Source organism: Dysidea avara, chromosome 5 (assembly GCF_963678975.1).
Source record: "Dysidea avara chromosome 5, odDysAvar1.4, whole genome shotgun sequence".
In the NCBI taxonomy this organism is placed as follows: Eukaryota; Metazoa; Porifera; class Demospongiae; order Dictyoceratida; family Dysideidae; genus Dysidea; species Dysidea avara.
The window spans coordinates 1,333,180-1,358,419 of record NC_089276.1 but is presented as its reverse complement, the minus strand read 5'-3'; the positions used below and the strand labels follow the sequence as shown (position 1 = coordinate 1,358,419).

The 25,240-nt window shown below is 37.4% G+C and overlaps 1 protein-coding gene and 1 long non-coding RNA gene across 2 annotated transcripts; both read left to right on the top strand.

Moving 5' to 3' along the window:
• Positions 1-1,778: 1,778 nt before the first annotated feature.
• On the top strand, positions 1,779-2,339 carry LOC136256239 (uncharacterized). The gene is made up of 2 exons (XR_010701395.1): positions 1,779-1,862; positions 2,055-2,339. It is a non-coding gene; the product is annotated as an uncharacterized lncRNA (long non-coding RNA).
• Positions 2,340-8,223: 5,884 nt separating this feature from the next.
• On the top strand, positions 8,224-24,330 carry LOC136256019 (uncharacterized). Its single transcript, XM_066048931.1, has 4 exons — positions 8,224-9,266; positions 12,497-12,568; positions 12,762-12,860; positions 23,306-24,330. Exons 1-4 carry the CDS (start codon positions 8,541-8,543, stop codon positions 24,233-24,235), a joined length of 1,827 nt encoding a protein of 608 aa, XP_065905003.1. The 5' UTR covers positions 8,224-8,540; the 3' UTR covers positions 24,236-24,330.
• The last annotated feature ends 910 nt before the right edge of the window (positions 24,331-25,240 follow it).

The window sequence follows — 25,240 nt, the reverse complement described above, 5'->3', positions numbered from 1 at the left end:
CACAGCGAGTATAAATGCAATATACAAATCAAAATAATATATATATATATATATATATATAGCTACAGCTAACTAATTACAATTTTACAGTTCATTTATAAGAAGGTTGTTAAACACGGTGATAGATGAAGCTTCAACAGTCTCTGGTTGCAAGTTGTTCCATATAGAGTCTAGCACTGGAAGGAAAGAAGCTGAATTTATATGTGTCAATTCTAGTGAATTGCAGGGTAAGTTGATCTGATTATAGCTATTCTATTCTCTATAGAGCTAAGATCAATTTAGCTTTACTGCGATTAAGATATAATTTGCTTTACTGCATGATACAAATAAAGCATTCCTTAAAATAAAAGAATAGCATGATATCTCGCATGACTATATATATAAGTGATGAAACTGACATCTTGATGTAGGACAATATATGATAAAAACAATCATGAATTCATCACACTGTTAGCAGATCCAGTCTTGAATTGTGTTAAGTCCTGCTGATCTGGTAGGATCTGATGGAATTCTACGTTGTCAAAACTAATAAAGGTCAATCGTCTGGGTTGGAAGCTTTACAAAAAACATGATAACACCTAGCTGCATACAGTATAAGTCTGAAAAGTATAAATCAAAGGAAGGGGATTAAATATAATAATTATGTCTTGATTTATGCATAGTCATTGGTGTATAATCTATAACAATGTATCTCGTTGTCTGTTTAACGTTAACATTTCATTTCATCAAAGCATCTGACAGTTCCACAAAATACATGCAATATAGAGCCATCACCCATATAATTATGATGGCTTATGTGTAAGCACCTGTGGATTATTTTCTTGATGTCTTTTGACTTTTGTATACATATTGATTTATTGCCTCGTCCTGCTGTCTACTGCCTTATTTGTCATGGATTTCCATCTTGCATTTTTATAATAAATGACTTCATTTCTCCACAGTGTAATTGATTTGAATACCAACAAAAGACACTACCCAAAACTCTACTAGAGGTTTCATACTTGTATAAATGAACTTTGTAAAATGTGTTTGGGTTTAAAGGTGCCCAATTATCCCTTCAACATAAAACAAGAGCAGTATGCTCCTTGTCTTACTCAAAAACTGATATTTGAAGTTTGATCTTCTAAAGCATTATTTAGGACAAAAGACATTGATTTCTTTTAGGCTGTAGAATTGTGCCAGCATATTGATATATTCACAATTTTTCAATGAATATAACTGGAATGTATAGTGATATAAATGCTAAGCCATGCAGTAGAGGTAGTATTGTAGCTAAATATAAACATAAGATATTGATATAATTATCCATATACTGCATTCTGATTGGTTACAACATAGCAACCATATTAAATAATTTGCATCCATTGACAAATGGAGCCAATTTTTTCAGGCATATATATTTTTTCATTAAATATTTTATTCTATTGTTGCTACATATAATCTATTGTTTACCTTTAATTTGTTAGTACACTATAGCTTCCACTTAAAAATGGATATTTATGCCTGGTGGCACTAAAGGTGTGTTGAGCAGACAATTTTAATCAGATTAGCTCGAGAAGTACAATGTAATGATTGCTCAGACAGAGGAAGACCTGGAGAATGCTGATACAATAACATTGAGGGAGGTATAGCAAAGAGATATAACTGTAGCAATGTTTTTACTTTGCAAATTAATGTAAATCTGCATGGCTGTAGCTTATAGCAATATTAGACATGCTATACTCTAAGACTGATGTGCATAGTAATTAATTGTGCAATCAATTTTTTAAAAACTGTAATTCGCTGAATCTTTGCTATTGAATGAGGCATGTGCATTGCCTACTGAGATGAAGTAGGAAAACATAACATGGCAGAGATTTATCGTGAGTTTATGAGTTCTAATGTATAGTTCAGTAATGAATGTATATTAAGTAGCATTGTTTAATTGTTAAGTGCGTTGTATAGCTACTCGCTACTTACTGTCATACTTGTGGATGGGAAGACATTGTGTTTAGCTACTCTTATCTGAATGTACTCTTTAAAGTTAACAACATCCACATTAATTTGTGCTGTAGGTCCAGTGTGATGAATATACTATTTACAGTATGTATAAACAAGAAAAGTATGTAAACAAGAAATTGGATCCTCAAAAGAAGAAGAGTGTACATAGTATATAAAAATGCAAATACAGTGAGGAGCCATGTTGCACAACTGATGACACTTATAATTACGAAGTTCATTTTTCCAGTTATTAGCTTTGCACAAGCAGTATATGTATTATTCAGTTAGAACTTACTAGCTACCATACATGTTGTAATTGTTCTCCTTGCTTATTTACCCAATTCTGTTGTAAATTGTCAGTTATCCATGCACACTTATAATTGAGTATATAAGACCATCTGCATGCTTCTGATAGCTATAAAGTAACATACATGCACAGTACCATTTATGTAAAGTTCTGCAGACAAAGTGAGATCATGTACATAAGATTTAGGTACATTAGTATAGGACTATACTGGGAAATGCATGGGCATGGCAAGGATAAAACGCATGTGTGTGCTGATGAATAAATTTATAGTTACAGCTCAGTAGTAAGCAGATTATTGTGTTGTGTTCTAAGTTTACTTAGCTAGAAATGCTTGCAAAGACAGCCTATTGTAGCTAGGTGATGGCAAGGCTAGAAGACACTGCATAATACGCATATGGTACGTACCATACGCGTATGTCTATACCGTACGCGTATGGTACGGAAAATCGTACCGTACGCGTATGCATGGTATGTACCATACGCGTACGGTACAAAATACGCATATGGTATAGAACATGCCCACCCATCCGTGGAGACCTGGCTACGCCACTGAGCTGAGAGCAGCAATCACTTGATGGAATGGTCCAAGAGTTTGTTGGAGGACTCCAGTGACAGCCACAAATCCACCGAGCTACCCTATTTTGCAGAGATTCGAGTAATTTAATACTGATCTGAAGTATGCGGGCACCACACAACAGCGGCATACTCCAGCGATGGACGACCAATTGCTTTGTATGCTGCAAACTTGGCTGCATCCATACATTGAACATCGCAAGTAGTTTAAGGACTTGGTGGCCTTTTTCACAACATACTTGCAGTGCTTTTGTTCTATTACTTAGTATACCATATGCGTATGGTACGTACCATGTGCGTATTATGCCTTTTCTCGGTGTCTTAGCCTTGCCATCACCTAGCTACAATGGATCTATTGTTATTAGCGCTTTACAGTGACCAGCACTGAGTGAAGGTCTGACAGCAACATGTGCTGCAGCCTTACAAGAATTTCTAGCTGATTAAACTTAGAACACAACATAATGATCTGCTTAGCTGTAACTATAGAATAATTTATTCATCAGCACATTGCACACATGCATTTTATCCTTGCCTTGCCCACTTGCATTTCCCACTATAGTCCTACTGATGTATCTAAATCTTATGTACATGATCATGCACATGTTGTCTGCAGAACTTCACATGAATGGTACTGTGTATGCTACTTTAGCTATCAGATACATTATTATTATATTATATTGTGTACTGTGCAGGAATCATGTATGATTATAATGCACAGGTGTAATTATAAAAGTGTCCAAATCATTACAAAACTCAGTGTATGTGGGAGCGTTAACAATGTTCTGGGATAGATTATTCCATAGTTTAATCACTGAAGGGAAGAAGGAAAATTTAAAACTGTCCACTCTAGTATTTAGTTGCATGGTCTTATATACTCAATTATAAGTGTGGATAACTGACAATTTACTGCATGGGTAGAAAAGCAAGGAGAGCAATTACAATGTGCATGGTAGCTAGTAAGTTCTAACTGAATTATACATAATTATACTGCTTGTGCAAAGCTAACAACTTAAAAAATGAACACTGTAAGTATCATCAGTTGTGCAACATGGCCCCTTACTATCTTTGCATCTTTATCCGGCTGCTATATACACTTTTCTTCTTTTGAAGATCCAATTTCTTGTTTATGTACTTTTCTTGTTTACATACTGTAAATAGTACCACCACTCACATTCATCACACTGGACCTGCATGCAGCACAAATTAATGTGGATGTTGTTAACTTAAAGAGTAGATTCAGATAAGAGTAGCTAAACACATTGTCTTCCCATCCACAAGCATGACAGTAAGTATAGTGAGTGGCTACAACACACTTAAAAATTAAACAATTTTAGATACTACATACATTCATTACTGAATTATTCATTAGAACTCATATATAAACTCACCATAAAATCTCTGCTATGGTATGTTTTTGTGCTTCATCTCAGTAGATAATGCCTCATTCAATAGCAAAGATTCAGCAAACTACAGTTTAATAAGAATTTATTGCACAATTAATTACTATACACATCAGTCTTAGAGTAGCATGTCTAATAACGCTATAAGCTACAGCCAGATTTATGTTAATTTGCAAACTGGAACATTGCTTTCTCTACAGTTAAATCTCTTTGTTATACCTCCCTCAATGTTATTGTATTAGCATTCTCCAGATCTTCCTCTGTTTGAGCAATCATTGCATTGTACTTCTTGAGCTCATCTGATTGAAATTGTCTGCTCAACACTCCTTTAGTGTCACCAGACATAAATATTCATTTTTAAGTATAAGTGTACTAACAAATTAAAGCTAAACAATAGATTATCTAGCAACAATAGAATAAAATCTTTAATGAATTAATATATACCAGATTATACCTGAAAAAATTGGCTCGATTTGGATGCAAACTAATATGGTTGCTATATTTTAACTAATCAGAATGCAGTATTTTTAATGTGTATTTATATGGAATTATGGATAATTATATCAAAATCTATATTATGTTTATGTTTAGCTACAACGCTACCTCTACTGACTTAGTGCTTATATCATAAAACCATGCATTCAATGATATTCATTGAAAAAATAATCATAAATATCAATATGCTGGAACAGTTCTACAGCCTTACAGAAATCAATGTCCTTTGTCCTAAATAATGCTTTAGAAGATCAAACTTCAAGTTTTCTGAATAAAGCAAGGAGCATACTGTTCTGGTTTTATGTTGAAATGATAATTGGGCACCATAAACACAAGCACATTATTTTTACAAAGTTCGTACAAGTATATAGAGAAGCCCCTAGTAGAGTTTTTGGGTAATATCGCTCTATAGCTTTGTTGTACTAATCTTTGACTATCTTCAAGTGTATTTGTAAAGACACGTGTGTGGGTATTGTTCTAATTGTAGGGAAGCATAGGCTCTTGGGCAAACCGTGTATACAGGCAGCACTGACCACTGTATGTAATATTATTAATCAATAACTGAAAGCACACAATAACAACCAACTCTTACACAATATTTATATTACAGGCATGCATAAATTACATTATATTACATCATTACATTACATCATTAACTCTATGAAGGAGGAGTAGCATTATGCAATAATGGCCTGATTTTTGCATTATATCATTTAGACAATGGATCATGAATCCAATAGGAAGCAATATATGTGTAGCAAATTCAGCCACAATGTACTGTGTGAAAGAAGAAACAAAAATTAAAGTTTACCATATGATTTCAGTGTATGCAGTTGCTATGCAACAGCTAGATAATTTAAACTCAACTATTCTAAAGAACATGTATTATACCAGCTTGTGCATGTAGTTTTAAAGCAATAGCATTTTTCACTGTGGAGAAATGAAGTCAACTATTATAAAAATGCAAGATGGAAATCCATGGGTGGTGGCACTATTGTGCCAGATACTTTGATGAAATGAATACATTTGTTAAGCAGACAATGAGATACATTTGTTACACATTACACCAAATCAAGACTTATTATATTTAGCCCCCTTCCTTTGATTTTATGACTAGCTGTACATAGGTGATATCATGTTTCGTGAAGTATACCAGATCAGCAGGACTTAACACAATTCAAGACTGGATCTGCCAACAGTGTGATGAATTATTGTTTTTATCATATAGCTATACCAAGACTGCATGTGGAACAGTACACCAATATTTGATCTATCCCATCAAATAAATTTATATTAAAAAATTATTTGGAATGTTCTGTTAATAAATTTGCCAGCAATAAATTTTGTACTTTGTAGTTCCTGCTGCAAATTAATGCTCCATGATTCCTGTTTTATGAACTATTTTATTTAACTATAGGATTCTTCCTATATACCCCTTAAAATTTTACCTACTAGTAATTATATATGTCCAGCTCGGGTCCATGCAGCTACCAGTGCTAGACACTGGTGACACCGGTAGACCTGCAAGTCTAAAGTATCATTCAATATTGCAATTATGTTGTTGTAGCTAAACTTTGTGCACAATTCTGTAAAGCATTAATTTAAAGTCAGCTATAGCTATATACCATTTATCTTTGCATAATGTTTACAGATACATGATCAAGTCACTAGATGACTATAGTAGAATGCTGCAGATTGTCTCAAGCAAATGTCTGGTACAATTCATTCATTCAGCAGTATCAGTGCTTATTCTATGATTTGGCAGAAGTATAGCAACCACAAAAATCATAAAAAGTAATAATATGTTATTGTATGTAAAGCATGCTTGTATTGTACTGAGTCTGGCAAGATTTTGGCGTAGTCTTTATTTATATTGCTAAGGATATAAAGGCTTGTGCTAGTGCATGTACATCCATAAAGTATGTACTTAGTTATACTAATTACTACACAAAATCAAATAAATGTAATGTCTGTCCAGCAGTGTTTTAAAGAAGGAGAATCAACAATATATTAGGGAAATGAATTCCAGTCATTGTTTACTCTAGCTGTTATTATATTTTATTATAAAAATTAGATTTTGTGTAGATCTATGGTGCTCAGATGTTCATTTATAAGTGTAAATCTTGCCAGCTAGGGCTCCTGTACTGTCCACCTGTGGGTATCAGTGCATACTGCCCCTGAGTCTAGACCCTTGCATGCAGTTATGTTGTATATTGTCCTAACAAAATAAGATGTCATGCAGTTTCATCACTTATATCATCAATATTTTTTATTTTAAATTGCATAATATAGGTAGGTATGCATCATGCAGTAAAGCAAATCAATTAAGTTATATCTTAATCGCAGTAAAAAAATACATCTCATCTCTAGAGAATAGAATAATCAGATCAAAATATGACTGCTCTATTGGAGTATCTCGATCTTCACTGAACAGAAACCGCTAAGCGAGACTATAGCCCCTAATCCCCCCTTCCTGAAAGGAAATGGAAGCAGAGTGCCATCCGTCATAGTCAATAGGTATGGCAGTGCAATAACCTTCTGCTTGATATTATACGCATAGCTACCAGGTTAGCTATACTCATATGGTACGAATTGTTGTGGCATACGCGTATGGTTGTACCGTACGCGTATACGTATATGGTATGTACCATACGCGTATGCATGGTAGCTACAAAATACGAATATGGTATAGAACACTTTGACCAACTCAGTTTGCTATCGACAAGCAGTAGTTCTTAACTACTTTTAACCACATCGGCACATGCTTTTAACCCTGTTTCCCCTCTAATGAAATGATTGTTCTTTTAGAGTACAGCTATACCGAATTTTCATGTGGGTGTAGTAAAAGCATGCGGCCGACGACGGGAAAGTACTAATCAAATTTAATTTCATTGGTAGGTTCCGATTTCCTTAAGGCCCTATATTTGGTGATTATTAGTTTCTCATCCACCGCCCGCATCCTTCTTAAGCTACCGCATGGTAAGCCATTATTTACTCTGCATGCGCATGCTCAGAAGAACACGTGATATCAAACTGTTATAATTTTTGTTGATGAACGCTACAATGCGCTATATATCACCAGGAGAACTGTTGTTTTCCTTAGCAAATTGCTGCAGCGCCAGTTGCAATCGTGCTCTATCGACTTCATCAAAGTCGGCTTTCAGTTGAGTGTCGAAAAACAGTTGGCGATCACGAAAAGTAGAACTCAGCTGGTGAAGGAAATGTTTGTAGTAAGAAAGAAAGACAATTTGGACAAGGTCTGTACATCAGTGTGTTAATATTATAAAATAATGGCATAATGGTAATACCCTCCCGCCCGCATCATAATAATTAGAAAGGCTGGATGAGAAACTAATAATCACCAAATAGGGGCCTAAAAGAGTTCGTGTAAAATCACGTGCAATATTATTTTCGCCGGGTTTTTTTTGCTTATAAGGTTTGTTTGAACCACACCCTTCTGCCATTTTTGTGATCGAAGTAAAATGGCATCAGGTGGCATATTTCACGATCTTGAACTGAAAGCAGTAACGACACTGCCGGGTGACAAGGAACTTGGACGAGGGGCTTACGGGAGAGTGTACGCGGTTAACTATCATGGAACGATCTGTGCAGCTAAAGAGATTCATTCCATTCTGGTGGACGGAGTTGACGATGTGCAAATGCGGCGAATTATTGAGTCGTTTATGGCTGAGTGTTATCAATGTAGTGCTTTACGTCATCCACACGTTATATAGTTCCTAGGTATTTATTATCCCTCAGGGCCGGAAGGAAGTTTGCAGGGAAGGATGCGGCTACCAGTAATGGTTATGGAGATGATGGCGGATAGTTTGACCTCACTGGTGGATAAATATGAGAAGATTCCTGTTCATATAAAATTTTCAATTGTCCATGGTGTCTCCCTTGGCCTGTGTTATCTTCACAATCATGATCCTCCCATTGTTCACCGAGACCTCTCCCCTAACAACATCTTATTGACGACACATCATGTAGCGAAGATCAGTGATCTCGGAGTGGCCAAAGTGATAAAGGCTGACAGTAAAAAAACAATGACTAAAGCTCCGGGGACTACCGATTTCATGCCACCTGAAGCACTGTGTGATAAGCCAGAATATGGGCCTCCCATGGATGTATTTTCATTTGGCGGAATAATTCTGCACACATTTAACCAAAATTGGCCTCATCCATCTGATAAAGTGGTGTATGACCGTACCACAAAGATCAATAATGCATTTACTGAAGTTCAGCGTCGTCAACAATACCTGGATGCAATGAGAGGAGAGGCTGAAGAAATGAGACCACTGGTAAAGGAGTGTCTGGATGATGATCCCAGTGTGAGGCCAACCATAGCAGCTGTCTGTGAAAGTATCCAAGCAAGCAAGGATTGTTACATGAACAAGTCTTCACGTTCGTGTCCACAAGATATTATCACTTTATATCATCAAGTAGAGCAACTGAGAAATGAGAATGAGCAGCAGCAAGTTCTAATGAATGAGATTAGAACAATAAATGAGGTAATTACCTTGATGTGTAGTATAGTCATGATGAAGATAGCGTAAGTGACCGATTATCGAACAAGGTTTATACTTTACTTCATAAATGTCTCCAGGAAAGTAGTATCAACCTGGAAATTTCAGCAGGAGGTAGCGCCTTTCTCGTAGAATACCTCACGTAAGCTTGAGCAATAGTATCCAATTAGTGTCCGTGTTATGAGTGGATTTCTGCATTCCGTAAAATATGAATTATCGAACACCGATACCTCGATACCTATTATCGAACGCCCATTAATTTCCGTTAATCAATTATCGAACGTTTTGCACCTTTTCTTCTCTGGTGACCTCAGTGCAACCTACACACTCTTGATTATTATATCAACGTATTATCTGAAGTACCATGATACTGTAACTGAAATATAGTTTTGATACAAGCATTCACTTGCAGTGTTGGGAGTAACGCGTTACATAAGTAACGCGTTACGTAATATTATTACTTTTGTGGTAACTAAGTAATATAACGAAATACGCTATAAAAACAGGTAATATAACTCAAGTTACTTTACTTACAAATGTAACGCGTTACCTAAGTAATATAGTTACTGTAACGAATCTAATATTACATAATATTATTACTACAAGTAACGAAGTTACTAATCTTGTTAGTAATCCACTGAGTAACGCCTAGCCACAACGAAGTAATGAAGACTACTGAATGAGCTTCTTCTTACACCAGCTTCTTACTTATAATCATGATTTGCACATTGTCCAACAACGCAATCGTGTCACGTGATAAGGTGGTAGTTTCAAACGTGACAGCTTAAGACTGTGGGCACAAAATAATATAATATGTAATATTATTACAGTTACTTTATTTTATTGGTAATATGTAACTGTAACTAAATAGTTCAGCTGCAAGTAATATGTAACATGTAACTAGTTACTTTTACAAAGTAACTTGCCCATCACTGTTCACTTGTGAGTTACAACGGCGAATCGTTTAGTGTTAAATACGTACAGTAAAAAATCAGCACATTACAAACAATAACACAGTCTTATCATCCTTGCTTACAGCAACCCCTTCTGTACAGTCTTCGTGGATATATCTTTTACTCAGAAAAACGATGAACAGTCGGCCAATTCTGCCGCCAAAGTCACCCTCGAGTTGTAGTTCTTTCACGGCAATTTCTGTGTTCTTTTTCTTCATTTCTTCGTCAGTGGTGATGAGTAGCTATCAAGGCTGTTGTGATGTCCACACATAAACTCTAAAGGATGGAATACTCAGTAAGAATAGGCTACACTATTGGAATTCTCCATATAAACACCTTACGAGTATGCAGAATATAATTGTAAACTTCCGAATACGTTGAGGATCCAGCGTAATAATTCTTTAGTGTCTGTTGTACACCATGCCTTGCTCCAAGATCACCCTGGTGTTCTTAGGGAGCAAGGCATTCATCTGACCGATCTCGTCCTGGCGACATATACCACCCTGACTTTCATCTTGGTCGTCCTGCCTATTTTGATCTCTCCGTCAGGAGTACCACTCAGTCTGCTGTCATATCTTCTGCTTCTTCTCAGGTTGGGGTGGCCGCTGCTGTTGGTGAGATAGCTAAGGACAACCAATACCAGGACATTGTGAATGATAATGGAGGAGATTTTATCCCTCTTGTATGTGAGACCTTTGGTGTTTGGTCACCATATGCCCTATCAATTTTAGGATCCATAGCTGACAGATCAACTGTTAGAAACGGTTTACCTCGAAAGTTTGCTAGGCGCCAACTTCTCCAGCAACCGTCTGTGACTTTGTGGAGGTACAATGCAAAAATGATACTCCGCCAGTATTCGCTTACTGCTGAGGACGAATTTCCTGACTTTGACATTGGTTAAGTTAAATACGTATAGGTAGTAATAAGTATATAGTTAGGTAATAAGTAGTAGTATGTTGTAGTTTTCAGTATGTACGTGTGTTATGATCAATATTAATTAATTATATTAATACGTTATGTGATTTTTATGTTCGATAATAGGTACCGTTCGATAATCGGTCACTTACGCTATCTTGTGTCAATTTATGCAAAAGTACATGGAGTCAATTAGTGAACTTTCAGTCTTTAACACTTCCCATTTGAATTTTTTGTGTATGTGCATGTTATTTTAGTGTAACAAAAGTTTTCACTATAAATATTTCCCCATCACTTTTGAATTGAAATAAAGTAGTGTATGACTAGCTCAGTGTATGACTAGCTCTATGAGAGATGAATGTTATATAGGTAGAATCAGCTACCTTTAAAGCAAATCAAAACAGCCGTAGATATACTAACCCCAGATACCTGGGCTTAGTATATCTATGGTGTGGGTGTGGCCCATGATATAAAAGTCTGCTTCAATTTTCTATCAAAACAACATGATAGTATTGGTCGGGTAAAATCAAGCCCAAAAAAGACCCAAAACACTTTTGTCAATTTGCTACAGAATTTTATTCAATGGGATTTTCTACTGCTTATCTGCCTTAGTCTCGCGTAGACCATACTGACTTTTTTATTTTGTGTGGGGGCAGGAAAAAGTGGACTGGTACACTTGCAATAGAATTTCTGTGTAGCGTTCCACCAGCTCTACAGTGGGTGTTGATTGGCAAAGCCATTCTCTTCTTATGCTTTAGGTGCTGTAACTATTATACTATAAAGCATTTTGCTCTGTAGTGAATGGCTTTGCCAATCAACACCCACCATAGAGCTGGTGGAACGCTACTAGTCTGGACCACAAGGTCTGAGATGAAACTAGAATGCTACACAGAAATTTTATTGCAAGTGTACCAGACCACTTCCCTCCCCCCCCCCCCCCCCCCCCCACACACACACACACACACACATACTCACATGCACACACACACACACACACACACACACACACACACACACACACACACACACACACACACACACACACACACATACACACACACACACAAAGTTGGTCTGGTCTACATGAGACCTATGCTTGTCTACCTGCCCGCCTGACACTTTCAGTGGAAAACTGGCTACAAACTACAGCCCCAATCTCTTAGAAGACACATGTGCATGGTAAATTTCACAAATAATTATAATATTATACTAATAACCAGAGTCTATGTTATTACACATTATGCTACTGCCCAAGAACTCACAATATTCATATGTATCTCTATCCCACTCGTTGTGCAATAGATTAGTAATTTTTCATGCGTCACTGCTTATGTAATGATTTTTCAGCTCCATAAGTCAATGGATGATCAGGGAAGTCACCCACCTCCTGTCTATGTTAATTTGATGCCACACTCAATGGTAAGCATTTAATGTGTACTACAATAGTGTGAACAGAGTTTAAATATAAATAATCCAGTTTGAAAACATAATGGGATAATGTGAATGGGGTATTAGAAAAGTAAATTATTGAACCCATGGCAGCAGCAATTACCTGGTGATTCTTTAATTGTGTGGTCATCAGCTAATAAGTGTATGTTGTGGTTCTGTGTAGGATGTTCAATCAACTAGTGACCTAACTCCTGATACTCAGTCTCATATAAAGCGATCACAAACACAAACTCTGCCAGCAACAAGGATGCCTCAAATACAGGTAGGAATTATTGCACCTCAGCAACATTGTGTGCGTAATTGTTGTTTACAAGTTTTAAGTATCATCTTTAAAAGTGGGAACTTGTTTATATGCTCAAATTTTGAGTGCACACACAAAGTGGTTTAGTTTATGACATTAAATAATTGCACTAGTATAATAAAAATTATTAACTTTAAAATTCCAAGTGATAATACACATAAGTACTGAAACAAGAGATGGATGATAGCATTACAGAACAGTTTAATGAGAAAATCCCTACATTAGCAGGATTGGAAGCTCTGTTCGCAGACTCAATAGAATGCATGCATTCTGGCTAAGCACTCCTTGTAGATTCATGGATTTACATTCCAGTAAGTGAGGGCTACAAAAGGTTTAAACTCTGGTTTTTTAGATGCCTACTTTGCTAAGGCTATGAAGAACACAAGATAAGTGTATAGGATGAAATAATATGAATGAGTATTTCTACCTAAATTGTCTCGTAATACAAAGTTCTCAGGCAATGCAATGAAACCATTGTGTGTACCCCTTGCAATGTCTTTGAAGACATAAATTAAACCTACTGTTATATTGGGGTTGAGACGATTCCAAATGGCTTGTGCTACGTGTTGGTACATCTGATCATGAACTCTTTCTACATAGCTTTTCAGTGATAACCAGGCACGAAGTCAGGTATCTTTTGGGTACTTCTAAGCATCCTACTGACAACTACTGTATTCATGTTGAAGCTAAGTGATTTAAGAGTGGTTTAGTGTAGTAGTTACAAATCTAGCTGACAAACTTACAGCTGCCAAATTCCAACTTCTTATAATAGAACATAGCAACGCAGCAAATGTATATGACACACTTGCCAAATTAATTATTTCCAATACAATGAGGAGTGCCAGCGCATGAATGGAGCTTCCAATCCCATGTAATTAGCATAGTATCTATGGTTTAATATTATCATAGTCACATTGTAGAATATTACTTATTAAGGTCCAGCAAATGACTATCTAATCCAAAACAGCCAAGCTGTAAAAAAGGGGTGCGGCCCCCAAAAAGGCTATGGTGAAAAAAGATGTGAAATCCAAGGTGGCAGCCAAGAAATAGCTGTGATGGTAGGTTAATGGTAAAAAATTTAATAACGACAATTCAGGTGAATTTTTGTGCCGCATGGTCTTGGCACAAAATTCACCTGAATTGTTGTTATTAAAATTTTTACCATTAACCTACCATCACAGCCATTTCTTAGCCGCCACCTTGGATTTCACATCTTTTTTCACCCTAGCCTTTTTGGGGGCCGCACCCTTTTTTTACAGTTTGGCTGTTTTGGATTAGATTTCACTTCTTTTTGTATTTATATACCCCAAAGCCGGCCTATGGCCGGCTTTGAGGTTTTTTAAACCTATCTTTTTTTCTTTACCACAGGAAGAAGAAAAGGTGAAACAGATGTTGAATACTTTAAATATTTCTGATTTCATCAGTAATTGTACATTTTATATATGTAATACATATATTTATTACAGAACTCTCCATGGTAATTTCTTTGTAACTGAACACTCTACAAAGTAACTTCTTCTAACTGATCTCTCTACAGGGTGAATTGTTTGTAACTGAACGATCTACAAGGTAATTTCTTCTAACTGATCTCTCTAAAGGGTGATTTTTTTTGTAGCTGAACTATCTACAAGGTAACTTCTTCTAGCTGATCTCTCTACAGGGTGATTTGTTTGTAGCTGAATTCTGTACAGGTTATTTGCTAGCAGCTGAGCTCTTTACAGAATGGTTTCTTTGTAGCTGAACTCTCTACCAGGTAACTTCTTCTAACTAATCTTTCTATAGGGTGATTTGTTTGTAGCTGAATTTTCTACAGGGTGATTTGTTTGCAGCTGAACTCTCTACATGGTGGTTTCTGTGAAGCTGAACTCTCTACAAGGTGACTTCTTCTAGCTGATCTCTCTACAGGATGATTTGTTTGTAGCTGAACTATCTACAAGGTAACTTCTTCTAGCTGATCTCTCTATAGGGTGATTTGTTTGTAGCTGAATTCTGTATAGGTGATTTGTTTGCAGCTGAGCTCTCTACAGAATGGTTTCTTTGTAGCTGAACTCTCTACAAGGTAACTTCTTCTAGCTGATGTATCTACAGGGTCACTAGTTTGTAGCTGAATTCTCTACATGGTGGTTTCTTTGTAACTGAATTCCCTACAAGGTGACTTCTTCTAGCTGATCTCTCTACAGGGAGATTTGTTTGTAGCTGAACACTCTACAGGTGATTTGTTTGCAGCTGAACTCTCTACATGATGGTTTCTTTGTAGCTGAACTCTCTATAAGGTAACTTCTTCTAGCTGATCTCTCTACAGGACGATTTGTTTGTAGCTGAATTCTCTACATGATGGTTTCTTTGTAGCTGAACTCCCTACAAGGTGATTTCTTCTATAGCTGATCTTTCTACAGGGTGATTTGTTTGTAGCTGAACTATCTACATGATGGTTTCTTTGTAGCTGAACTCTCTACAAGGTAACTTCTTCTAGCTGATGTATCTACAGTGTCAGTAGTTTGTAGCTGAATTCTCTACATGGTGGTTTCTTTGTAACTGAACTCTCTACAAGGTGGCTTCTTCTAGTTGATCTTCCTATATGGTGGTTTCTTTGTAACTGAACTCTCTACAAGGTGACTTCTTCTAGCTGATCTCTCTATAGGGAGATTTGTTTGTAGCTGAACTCTCTACATGATGGTTTCTTTGCCCTACAAGGTAACTTCTTCTAGCTGATCTCTCTACAGGGTGATTTGTTTGTAGCTGAACTCTCACATGATAGTTTCTTTGTAGCTGAACTCTCTACAAAGTGATTTCTTCTTGCTGATCTTTCTACAGGGTGATTTGTTTGTAGCTGAACTCTCTACAGGTGATCTGTTTTCAGCTGAACTCTCTACATGATGGTTTCTTTGTAGCTGAACTCTCTACAAGGTAACTTCTTCTAGCTGATCTCTCTACAGGGCGATTTGTTTGTAGCTGAACTCTCACATGATGGTTTCTTTGTAGCTGAACTCTACAAGGTGATTTCTTCTAGCTGATCTTTCTACAGGGCGATTTGTTTGTAGCTGAACTCTCTACAAGGAAACTTCTTGTAGCTGATCTCTCTACAGGGAGATTTGTTTGTAGCTGAACTCTCTACAGGTGATTTGTTTGCGGCTGAATTCTCTACATGATGGTTTCTTTGTAGCTGAACTCTCTATAAGGTAACTTCTTCTAGCTGATCTCTCTACAGGGCGATTTATTTGTAGCTGAACTCTCTACATGGTGGTTTCTTTGTAGCTGAACTCTACAAGGTGATTTCTTCTAGCTGAACTATCTCTTTTCGTAGTTGAACTCCCTACAAGGTAACTTCTTCTAGCTGATCTCTCTACAGGGTGAATTGTTTGTAGCTGAACTCTCTACAGGGTGATTTGTTTGTAGCTGATCTCTATACAGCACTGTTAAAAATAAAGAGTAACCACCACTCTGAGAGTTCCCAGTGTAGGGAGGATTTAACATCCCATGGAGAGTAGCCAACACTCTGAAGAGAATAACTATTACTCTGAAGAGTAAGCGACACCACCTTCAGAGCATGTGTTACTCCCCAGTTACTCCTTTAGAGTAATGGTTACTCTCCAGGGGTGTTAAATCCTCCCTACACTGGGAACTCCTTGAGAGTTGTGGTTACTCTTCATTTTAACAGTGAGGTTACTTGTTTCTAACTGATCTCTTGAATAGTTGAATTCTCTTCAGGGTGAATGCTCTATTAGGATGACTGCTCTATTAGAGTATCTCGATCTCGCACTTGCTACACCAAGTTGGATTTCGTGTTATAACTCCGTGGCTTTAAGTCTGATTCTTCTACACCATTGTAGAGTCTTTCTAAGATGATTACTCCATCTGTAAGCAATTTTCAAAGCATTACCCCAAGCGGTTTATCTGGTAGGCGTGGCAAGTAGTCGTTTTTTATTAGCTAATCTCGATTGCGTAATTGTTACACACTGTTGGTTTTTTCGTTGTATCTTCCTGGTTTTTAGCTCGATTTCTTTCAAACCACAAAATGTTTGAGGTTCAATAGTTAACCTATTCACCCACCGATTTTCAGCTTCTTCCCATACGCGGTTTACCCTATAGGCGTGACAACAATCAACATATATTTTATTTATTTATTTATTTATATATATTATATATATATATATATTTTTTTTTCCAGGGCTTGATGGACTGCCCTTGCCTACCACCCCCAACACATAAATGGCCTGTGCTGGACAAACCGGGACTTTCTTAGTCCACGGCAAACTGAGACTCAACATTACTGGACTGCCCACAATCAACATATTGGTGTTATTTTTCATGAATAATCGCTAATAACTCTTTTCCTGTTTATCGTATTCCAGCCAAAGTTGGTACAGAGACGCGGCTTTATACCTCCCTTCTGTGTGCCGAATTTCAAGGCAATCGGATAAATTTTTCGCGTTTTATAGCAGTTTTTGTAAGTATACGAAAAGAGGAAGGAAAATAAGAAGAAAAAAAAAACGAAGAAACTAAGCCAATTTTTGAAGTCGCATATCTTGGGAACGCTTGAAGCGATTTCGCTCAAATTTGGAATGTGGAGTACTGAAGTTGGAGGGAATTTCCACAGCAAAAATCGTCTTGTTTCATCAAAGCACAGAGCTACAGAGATGCGAAAATTGCGTTTTCTTTCTTCCTGTCAATATACTCGCGGGTGTTGCGCGCCGGATTCTTGGGCCGCACGACACACTACCGTGTGTCTTGATTGTCAATTAACCTGAGTTAGTGTCCCTAAATATGGTCAACCCACCTCATCTTGTCATACGCTTGGCCCAGGATCAGCATGGCTTATTCAACCTTTTGTGTTGTGTTGTACCTGGATGAGAAACAGTGCAATGTGAATCAGGTATTAAAAGTGTTGCTATGTGCATTTCAGTTTTTCAAATGGAAGAGTTTGACTAGTTTCCCAAATAAACATGAGAGGGTTCGAATCTGCATGAATGCTGGCAACATCTCTGTTTCACTCATGCCTTACCAGTCTTATGGATGCTGGAGCTTTAACTTGTGTGGCTATTTGACTTTGTTTTACAGTGCAACTTTCACTATTACAGTTACTCCAATCACTGTTACTGTAACAGTATGTTATAGTTAAAGCACCGCCACATGTATGTATGGAAAATACCACATGAGGGGATGTGATGAGAGGCCAATACAGCATGAGGTGAAGCCAAATGTTGTATTTGACCCCCTGAGTGCTGTATTTTTGTACACACAAGTATATGCAGTGCTTTATGTGTTAAATTTTAAAGCACTTGCATGGGCAAAGATCAAACGTATTATTTCCATGCAACACTGAAAGGAAAATACAGAACTGTTGATCATGTGCACAACATTTTAAATCACCAGAAGTAGCCAAAATGATGCTATCTGTTTGTTTTATGATCAAACTAGTACTATATAGACACTTGATGGCTGAAAACCAACGTGGTTCAAGTCTAAATGAACGTTCTGAATGAAGACGACTAAACCAGTTAAAGCACCGCCATGCTCGTGCAATATGAAAAAATAGTACTCTGGCGTGGTCTCGAACTGAATACAGCACAAGGCAAAGCTGAGTGCTGAATTAGACTTTTGCCTATGCCCTCGTGCTATTGTACTCGCGGCGGTGCTTTAACCAGTATATATTGTACTTCGAGTCCTGGTCTTCTTGGTTGGAACATTCATCTCACATGCCCGAACTGCTTCAATTTTTGGTGATCAGTAAGTGTCCCTCTTCTAGTTGTAGAACTAACTGGTAAGATTGGTTTGGCTAGTTTTAGTGATTTACACATGATGAATCGTACTGTCTGAATGGCGTTGATTTCATAACATTCCTTGTCAAATTATCCACATAACTGTACTGTATCACCCATACAGTACAATTATGTAGCTAATTGAAACAGTATGAAAAATACAGTGTACGGCAGCACTTTGATCCTCCCATGCAAAGAACACTATAACTAGCACTATCCATAGGTGGTGGAGACGGGGGGGGAGGGGGCACTTTTATGGGACACTGTTTGCAAGAAAAGATTGAGATACTCTAATAGAACAGTCAGGATCTGGATAGTTATACAGCTATTGTCAGCAGGTTGTGACCATTTTTCTTTTTGGTCTTCAACTTACAGTTGGCCTGACCCTCCCTCTTTGGCCTGCTCCACTGCTCCTGGCACTATCCCATTTGAGTTTGAGTCAGGCTATTGGTGGATCTGGGTAATCGGTGCTTTTTTTGTACCAATTACATATACCAGTACAAATTGTAACTTAATACGCTGGCAGAATCATTAAGCATGTTGGTACAATAAGAGATTTGCAATTCATATGAAAAGGCATAATAATATTTACTGGTACTCGATTGATTAAAAATAGATGAATAGCGTAGCCATCTATTCTATTTCATAGTACAGTCAAAAATGGCAATTCTGTGACCACTCTTCAGCTAACATGTTTTGATGGTTGATTTCACTTCTTGGGGTCATTTCCAACTTTTCAAACACACCTTAAGTAGCTAAAGTCTTTGAGCAGGCTGTAGGACCAGGTGTCCTACAAACCTTCAGCACTTGTGCTGTAAAGCATTAATAAATTAATAAATAAATTTATTGAAAATTTAGCTCCCAGGTCCCTCCCAAAAGTTAGGGACCTGCCGATTATGCTCATTATTTTACCTATTATGCTATGCTGCACTGCTCAAAATTTTTCCTATTATGCTTAAATTAATGCTCAATATTTACCCATTATGCTCAAATTATGCTCGTTATTTATACCTCAGTTCCCATGTTTTCTAGTAAATTTGTACTTTTTTGGGAAAACAGTAAGTTGCTGAAGCACAAACTCTAAATCCTTGATTGTCAAAATGCATGTCACAGAAAAGATCGATATACTCTAATAGAACAGTCAGCTGTCTGATTTCTCTGACTGTTCTATTAGAGTATATCGATCTTTTTCTGTGATATGTATTTTGATAAGCAAGAAATTATGGTAATGCACAAGTGTTGCGCCTATTATGCTAGCATTATGCTCAATGCTTTCAGGTACCTATTATGTTCATTATTATGCCAGCATAATCGGTGGGTCCCTACCAAAAGTCCTGGCTTTTTTTTTTGCTATGGCACGAAATTTAAAATTGCTGTTAGTGCAATCTAAAATTGGGGTATGCTGCATACAGTAGTGCACAATACACTTCTTAGGATAAATAAACCACAAGGATTCCAATTCTGGAATCAGTTTTAAGCTATGACCTTTATTAGACCCAATAATCAATAATAGTTTCAATTGGAAGAGCGAAAAAAGTATAAAATCGAGGTAAAATGCTTCAGTATTATACATGTAGAAACTTGCGAGATTAAATTTGCACAACAGTATGTGCATGATCATGCAAGAATATTGAGATGTAGTATAAGTATATACAGAGATTTTTGAGCCACTAGTTCAGTCAGTTTAAGTTGTCAATTTGGGTAAGTCACCTTTAATAATACAAGAATTTGCAGTACTAACTGCTATACTCCTAGCCCTCTAATCGATCAAATTTAGTGGCAAAGAAACACCAAAAACGAATTATTTTTTGCAGCTGCATCAAGAAAAGGTATGTGGACTAAATGGTTATTTTGGTACTATAGTTAAGCCCATTTTGGCTATTAACATGTAGATTATAGCAAGAACAATGGAGACAGCTGAAGTACGTACCATGCATGCTTCAGTGTGATGAGCCTTGTAATCCAGCCACGGGTCCCATTTGGTTCCATTGATAGGTGGGAGAGTATCAGGCAACAGGCTCTCTACTGGAAAGGTCTTGACAAGTTTGGAAGTGTTCATGAATCCGTAGATTGGGTGAAAGGTCCAGTTGGACACTTTATTCATGATTCCTGCGAATTGACTCTTAGCAATACCAAGAAGCTTGTGAAGGCTCAAAAGAGACAGAAGAAATGCTAGGTGGATAAATGCCAATCGCAGTCTTCATCCATAGCTGAGGTTAGTTCCCAAGACGAAGCTCCAGCTGCCAAGAGGCTATGATCAAGTTTACGGCTGATTCATGGCAAAAACAAATGTGTTTGGTTTTGCAACCAAAGCATCCAGAGCCAAAGCTTTTGTTGATTTCATATGACTGTGTATGGGCTGCTTTCAAGAGCCACACAGTGGCCCTTGAAGATCAGAAAATGTGTGACAAAATCAACCATCTGATTGATTCTGCAGCTGATCAGCCATATGCTCTTGAAATCAGGTATCATCACAAATGCTGGCTGAAGTATGTTTGGAAATTCCAGAAAAATGAGTGAAGACGATAAGCCTTCGCAAATGCAGAACATTACTTATGGTGAGGTTCAGACTACGTTTTTGACCACACTCAAAAGGTAATCTTTGAGGAGCATGAGTACTGTCAAAAATGAGGAGTACTCATGCTCCTCAAAGATTAACTATAGTCTGAACCTCACGATAAGTAGTGTTCTGCATTTGTGGAAGCTTATCATCTTCACTCATTTTCTGGAATTTCCGAACATACTTCAGCCAGCATTTGTGATGATACCTGATTTCAAGAGCATATAGGGCTGATCAGCTACAGAATCAATTAGACAGTTGATTCTGTAACGCATTTTCTGATCTTCAAGGGCCACTGTGTGGCTCTTGAAAACAGCCCATACACGGTCATATGAAATCAACAAAAGCTTTGACTCTGGTTGCTTTGTTTATTCTGGTTGCAACACCAAACACATTTGTTTTTGTCATGAATCAGCCGTAAACTTGATCATAGCCTCTTGGCAGCTGGAGCTTCGTCTTGGGAACTAACCTCAGCTATGGATGAAGACTACAACTGGCGTTTATCCACCTCACGTTTCTTCTGTCTTTTTTGAGCCTGCACTATCTTTTTGGCATTGCTAAGCGTCAATATGCAGGAATCATGAATAAAGTGTCCAACTGGACCTTTCACCCAATCTACGCATTCATGAACACTTCCAAATTTGTCAAGACCTTTCCAGTGGAGAGCCTTTTGCCTGATACTCTTCCACCTCTCAATGGAATCAATGGCACCCGTGGCTGGATTACAAGGCTCATCACACTGAAGCATGCATGGAACTTGAGCTGTCTCCATTGTTCTTGCTACAATCTACATGTTTATGGCCAAAATGAGCTTAAATATTTATGATACCAAAATAATTATTTAGTTCACATACCTTTTCTTGATGCAGCTGCAAAAAATAATGTTTGTTTTGGTGTTTCTTTGCCACTGATCAGAGGGCTAGGAATATAGCAGTTAGTACTGCAAATTCTTGTATTATAAAAGGTGACTTAGCCAAATTGACGACTTAAACTGACTGAACTAGTGGCTCAAAAATCTCTGTATTTATACTACATCTCAATATTCTTGCATGATCATGCACATGCTGTTGTGCAAATTTCATCTTGAAAGTTTCTACATGTATAATACTGAAGCATTTTACCTTGATTTTATACTTTTTTCGCTCTTCCAATTGAAACTATTATTGATTATTGGGTCTAATAAAGGTCATAACATAAAACTGATTCCAGAATTGGAATCCTTGAGGTTTATTTATCTTAAAAAGTGTCTTTGTGCACTACTGTATGCAGCATACCCCAATTTTAGATTGCACTAGCAGCAATTTTAAATTTCATGCCATAGCAAAAACTTCCAGGACTTTTGGGAGGGACCTGGGAGCTAAATTGTCAATAAAATGACCCCAAGAAGTGAAATCAACCATCAAAACATGTTAGCTGAAAAGTGGTCATGGAATTGCCATTTTTTACTAGTCAGAAAAAAATCGATACAGTCTACCAAAACAGCATCTGATGTGAAGCATAACTTTGAGGTTTGATTATTACTGCTCAAAAACACAGACTATTTTAAAACCGCAATGGCTTAAACTTGTATAATGAACGTTTGATGAACTTTACTGATTTCTCAAATTTTTCTTTCATCAAAATTATTAATATTTTACTGCTGTACACTTATATTATAATACAGCATTCTTAATAAGATGGTGTCTGGCAGTCAGCTAAGCAGTCACAAGTTAGCCAAGCTAAGCTGTGCATACATTTGCAATGGTAAACAAAACTGATACAATGTCTAGTGGACCAACTGTAGTTGACCAAAATGGTCTCTGGCTGGACCAATCTTCTGGACTAAAATTTTGTGTGTGTGTGTGTGTGTGTGTGTGTGTGTGTGTGTGTGTGTGTGTGTGTGTGTGTGTGTGTGTGTGTGTGTGTGTGTGTGTGTGTGTGTGTGTGTGTGTGTGTGTGTGTGTGTGTGTGTGTGTACACATGTGTATCTATACATATCAATGTTTTGTACTATGCTAATGCATACAGCAAAACATGATTGTGGATTCTACCCTTTTGTAGTAAGCATAATAATTATATTCACAATACTATTATTTGACTATTTAAAGGTACCAGATGTGTTCAGTGGACCAGTGAGTATCAAGTGGCGAGAGGGTACCCCAGCACCAGAGAATCAAGCATACCACACCGCTGTGTTTCATGAAGGGAACATCTATGTTGGAGGAGGTATTAACCAACAAAAAGGAGATCCATCTTTTAAAATAGAAGTATACAACCCAGAAAAAGATATGTGGGGTGCTTCAATTGACCTTTCTCGCTGTTGGTTTGCCTTGACTACTCTCAACAACCGGTTGGTTATTGCTGGAGGGCAAACAAGTGGCCTTAAAGTGACCAAGAAGATATTTCTACTAGAAAGCTATAGGTTAAAGCTGTACTGCACCAAGATGACTAAGCCAAGATTTAAAGCCTCAGCTGTTGGTCACCAAGGAACTCTAATCATAGTTGGAGGTCTAACTGAAGGGAAAAAATGTTATGAAATAATTCCTTCCACCGAACTGTTTGACAGTATCAACAAGCAGTGGTACACTACTGATCAACTACCACTACCACAGTATGGGCTACGGTCAGTGATTGCTGACAATGTACTCTACCTGTTAGGAGGAATTGATCAAGATGGTAAAGCCTCTCCGGCAGTATTTACTGCTTCACTGGACACCTTGTTCAGTTTCCAGTTGAAGTGGATTTCTCACCAGGATTTTCTGTGGCTTCGTTCAGCTCCTGTCAGCATGCAAGGGAGACAAGTGCTGGTGATGGGAGGAACAAAGTTAGAAGATAGTGGTGTGTCCACCAGTACTAGTGACATTCACATGTTCAACAAGATCAGTGACAAATGGGATGTCATTGGTCAAATGCCATTTGAAAGAAGAGACCCAGCTGTGGTTGGTCTACCTAGCAACAAAATAGTTGTAATTGGAGGACTAAATTACAAGGACAAGGTTACAGATGGTGTATGGGTTGGCTCATGCCGGCCACAGTAATTGTGTGGTTTGCATTTACCAGACTGTAATATTATTGCTGTATATTAACAATTTTGTAGTGTTTTATACTATTTTTGTCCTGAGTTTCAAAGATTTTGAATGTACACCAAACAACACATGCTTATAGCATGTGTACGATGCATGCCGGGTCCTCCCCCTAGTAAAAACATGCAGTTGCATTTATAAGTTGCCTTTACATGCATGCTAAACCTTTACTGACCCTTACAAATACTATATACCACAACAGGTGAAGCACATATATACTCAATTGTTTTACACATTCAATGAATATTATGTGGTACTGATTCACATAACATATTCTATACAATTTCCTCTCATTTATATGGTGCAAATTTCCAATTTAGTCTGTTATATGTGGAGCAATTCCATTTTCACAGTGACCCCCTCCCTATCATAACTGACTCTTGACCACAGAGCTTTTATGGTCAACTATTTTTAGATGGAATTCCTTAGCCATCACCCCAAGCATTGACTATCTACTCCTCCAATAGCGTCATACCATTATTTTGCCAGTCTTAGACCTATCATTATCTACTAACACAATCAAGCATCACATAACTAACTACTTCTGGACTCATTTTACTGCCGACAACTTAAATTCTGAGAGAGCCTGTACATACCATTTTGTATGTTTGGAACCAATCCCCACCGACTTCAATCAACTGTAACTATTAGTATAGCTGTAATAGTATAAGTATGTTTTCCCTGGCTGTGGGTAGCTACATGTTGCCCACAGACCATTAATACAGGCTTACCCTACATTAAAATAAATTTGCGATACAAACTGTGAGGCCATGTGTCCATAACAGGGGCAGAGAAATAGGGAGGGGGGAGGGGGAACTGCATGCCCTTTCAAAAATGGAGGGGCAGTGCTCCGTCACTTTTTCCAATGCCCATGCAGTTGCTGATGTAGTCATTAGCCAATTTACTTTGCTTGATTTACTAGAATTTGTGCTAAGGTTATGCAAGAATGGACTATACTGC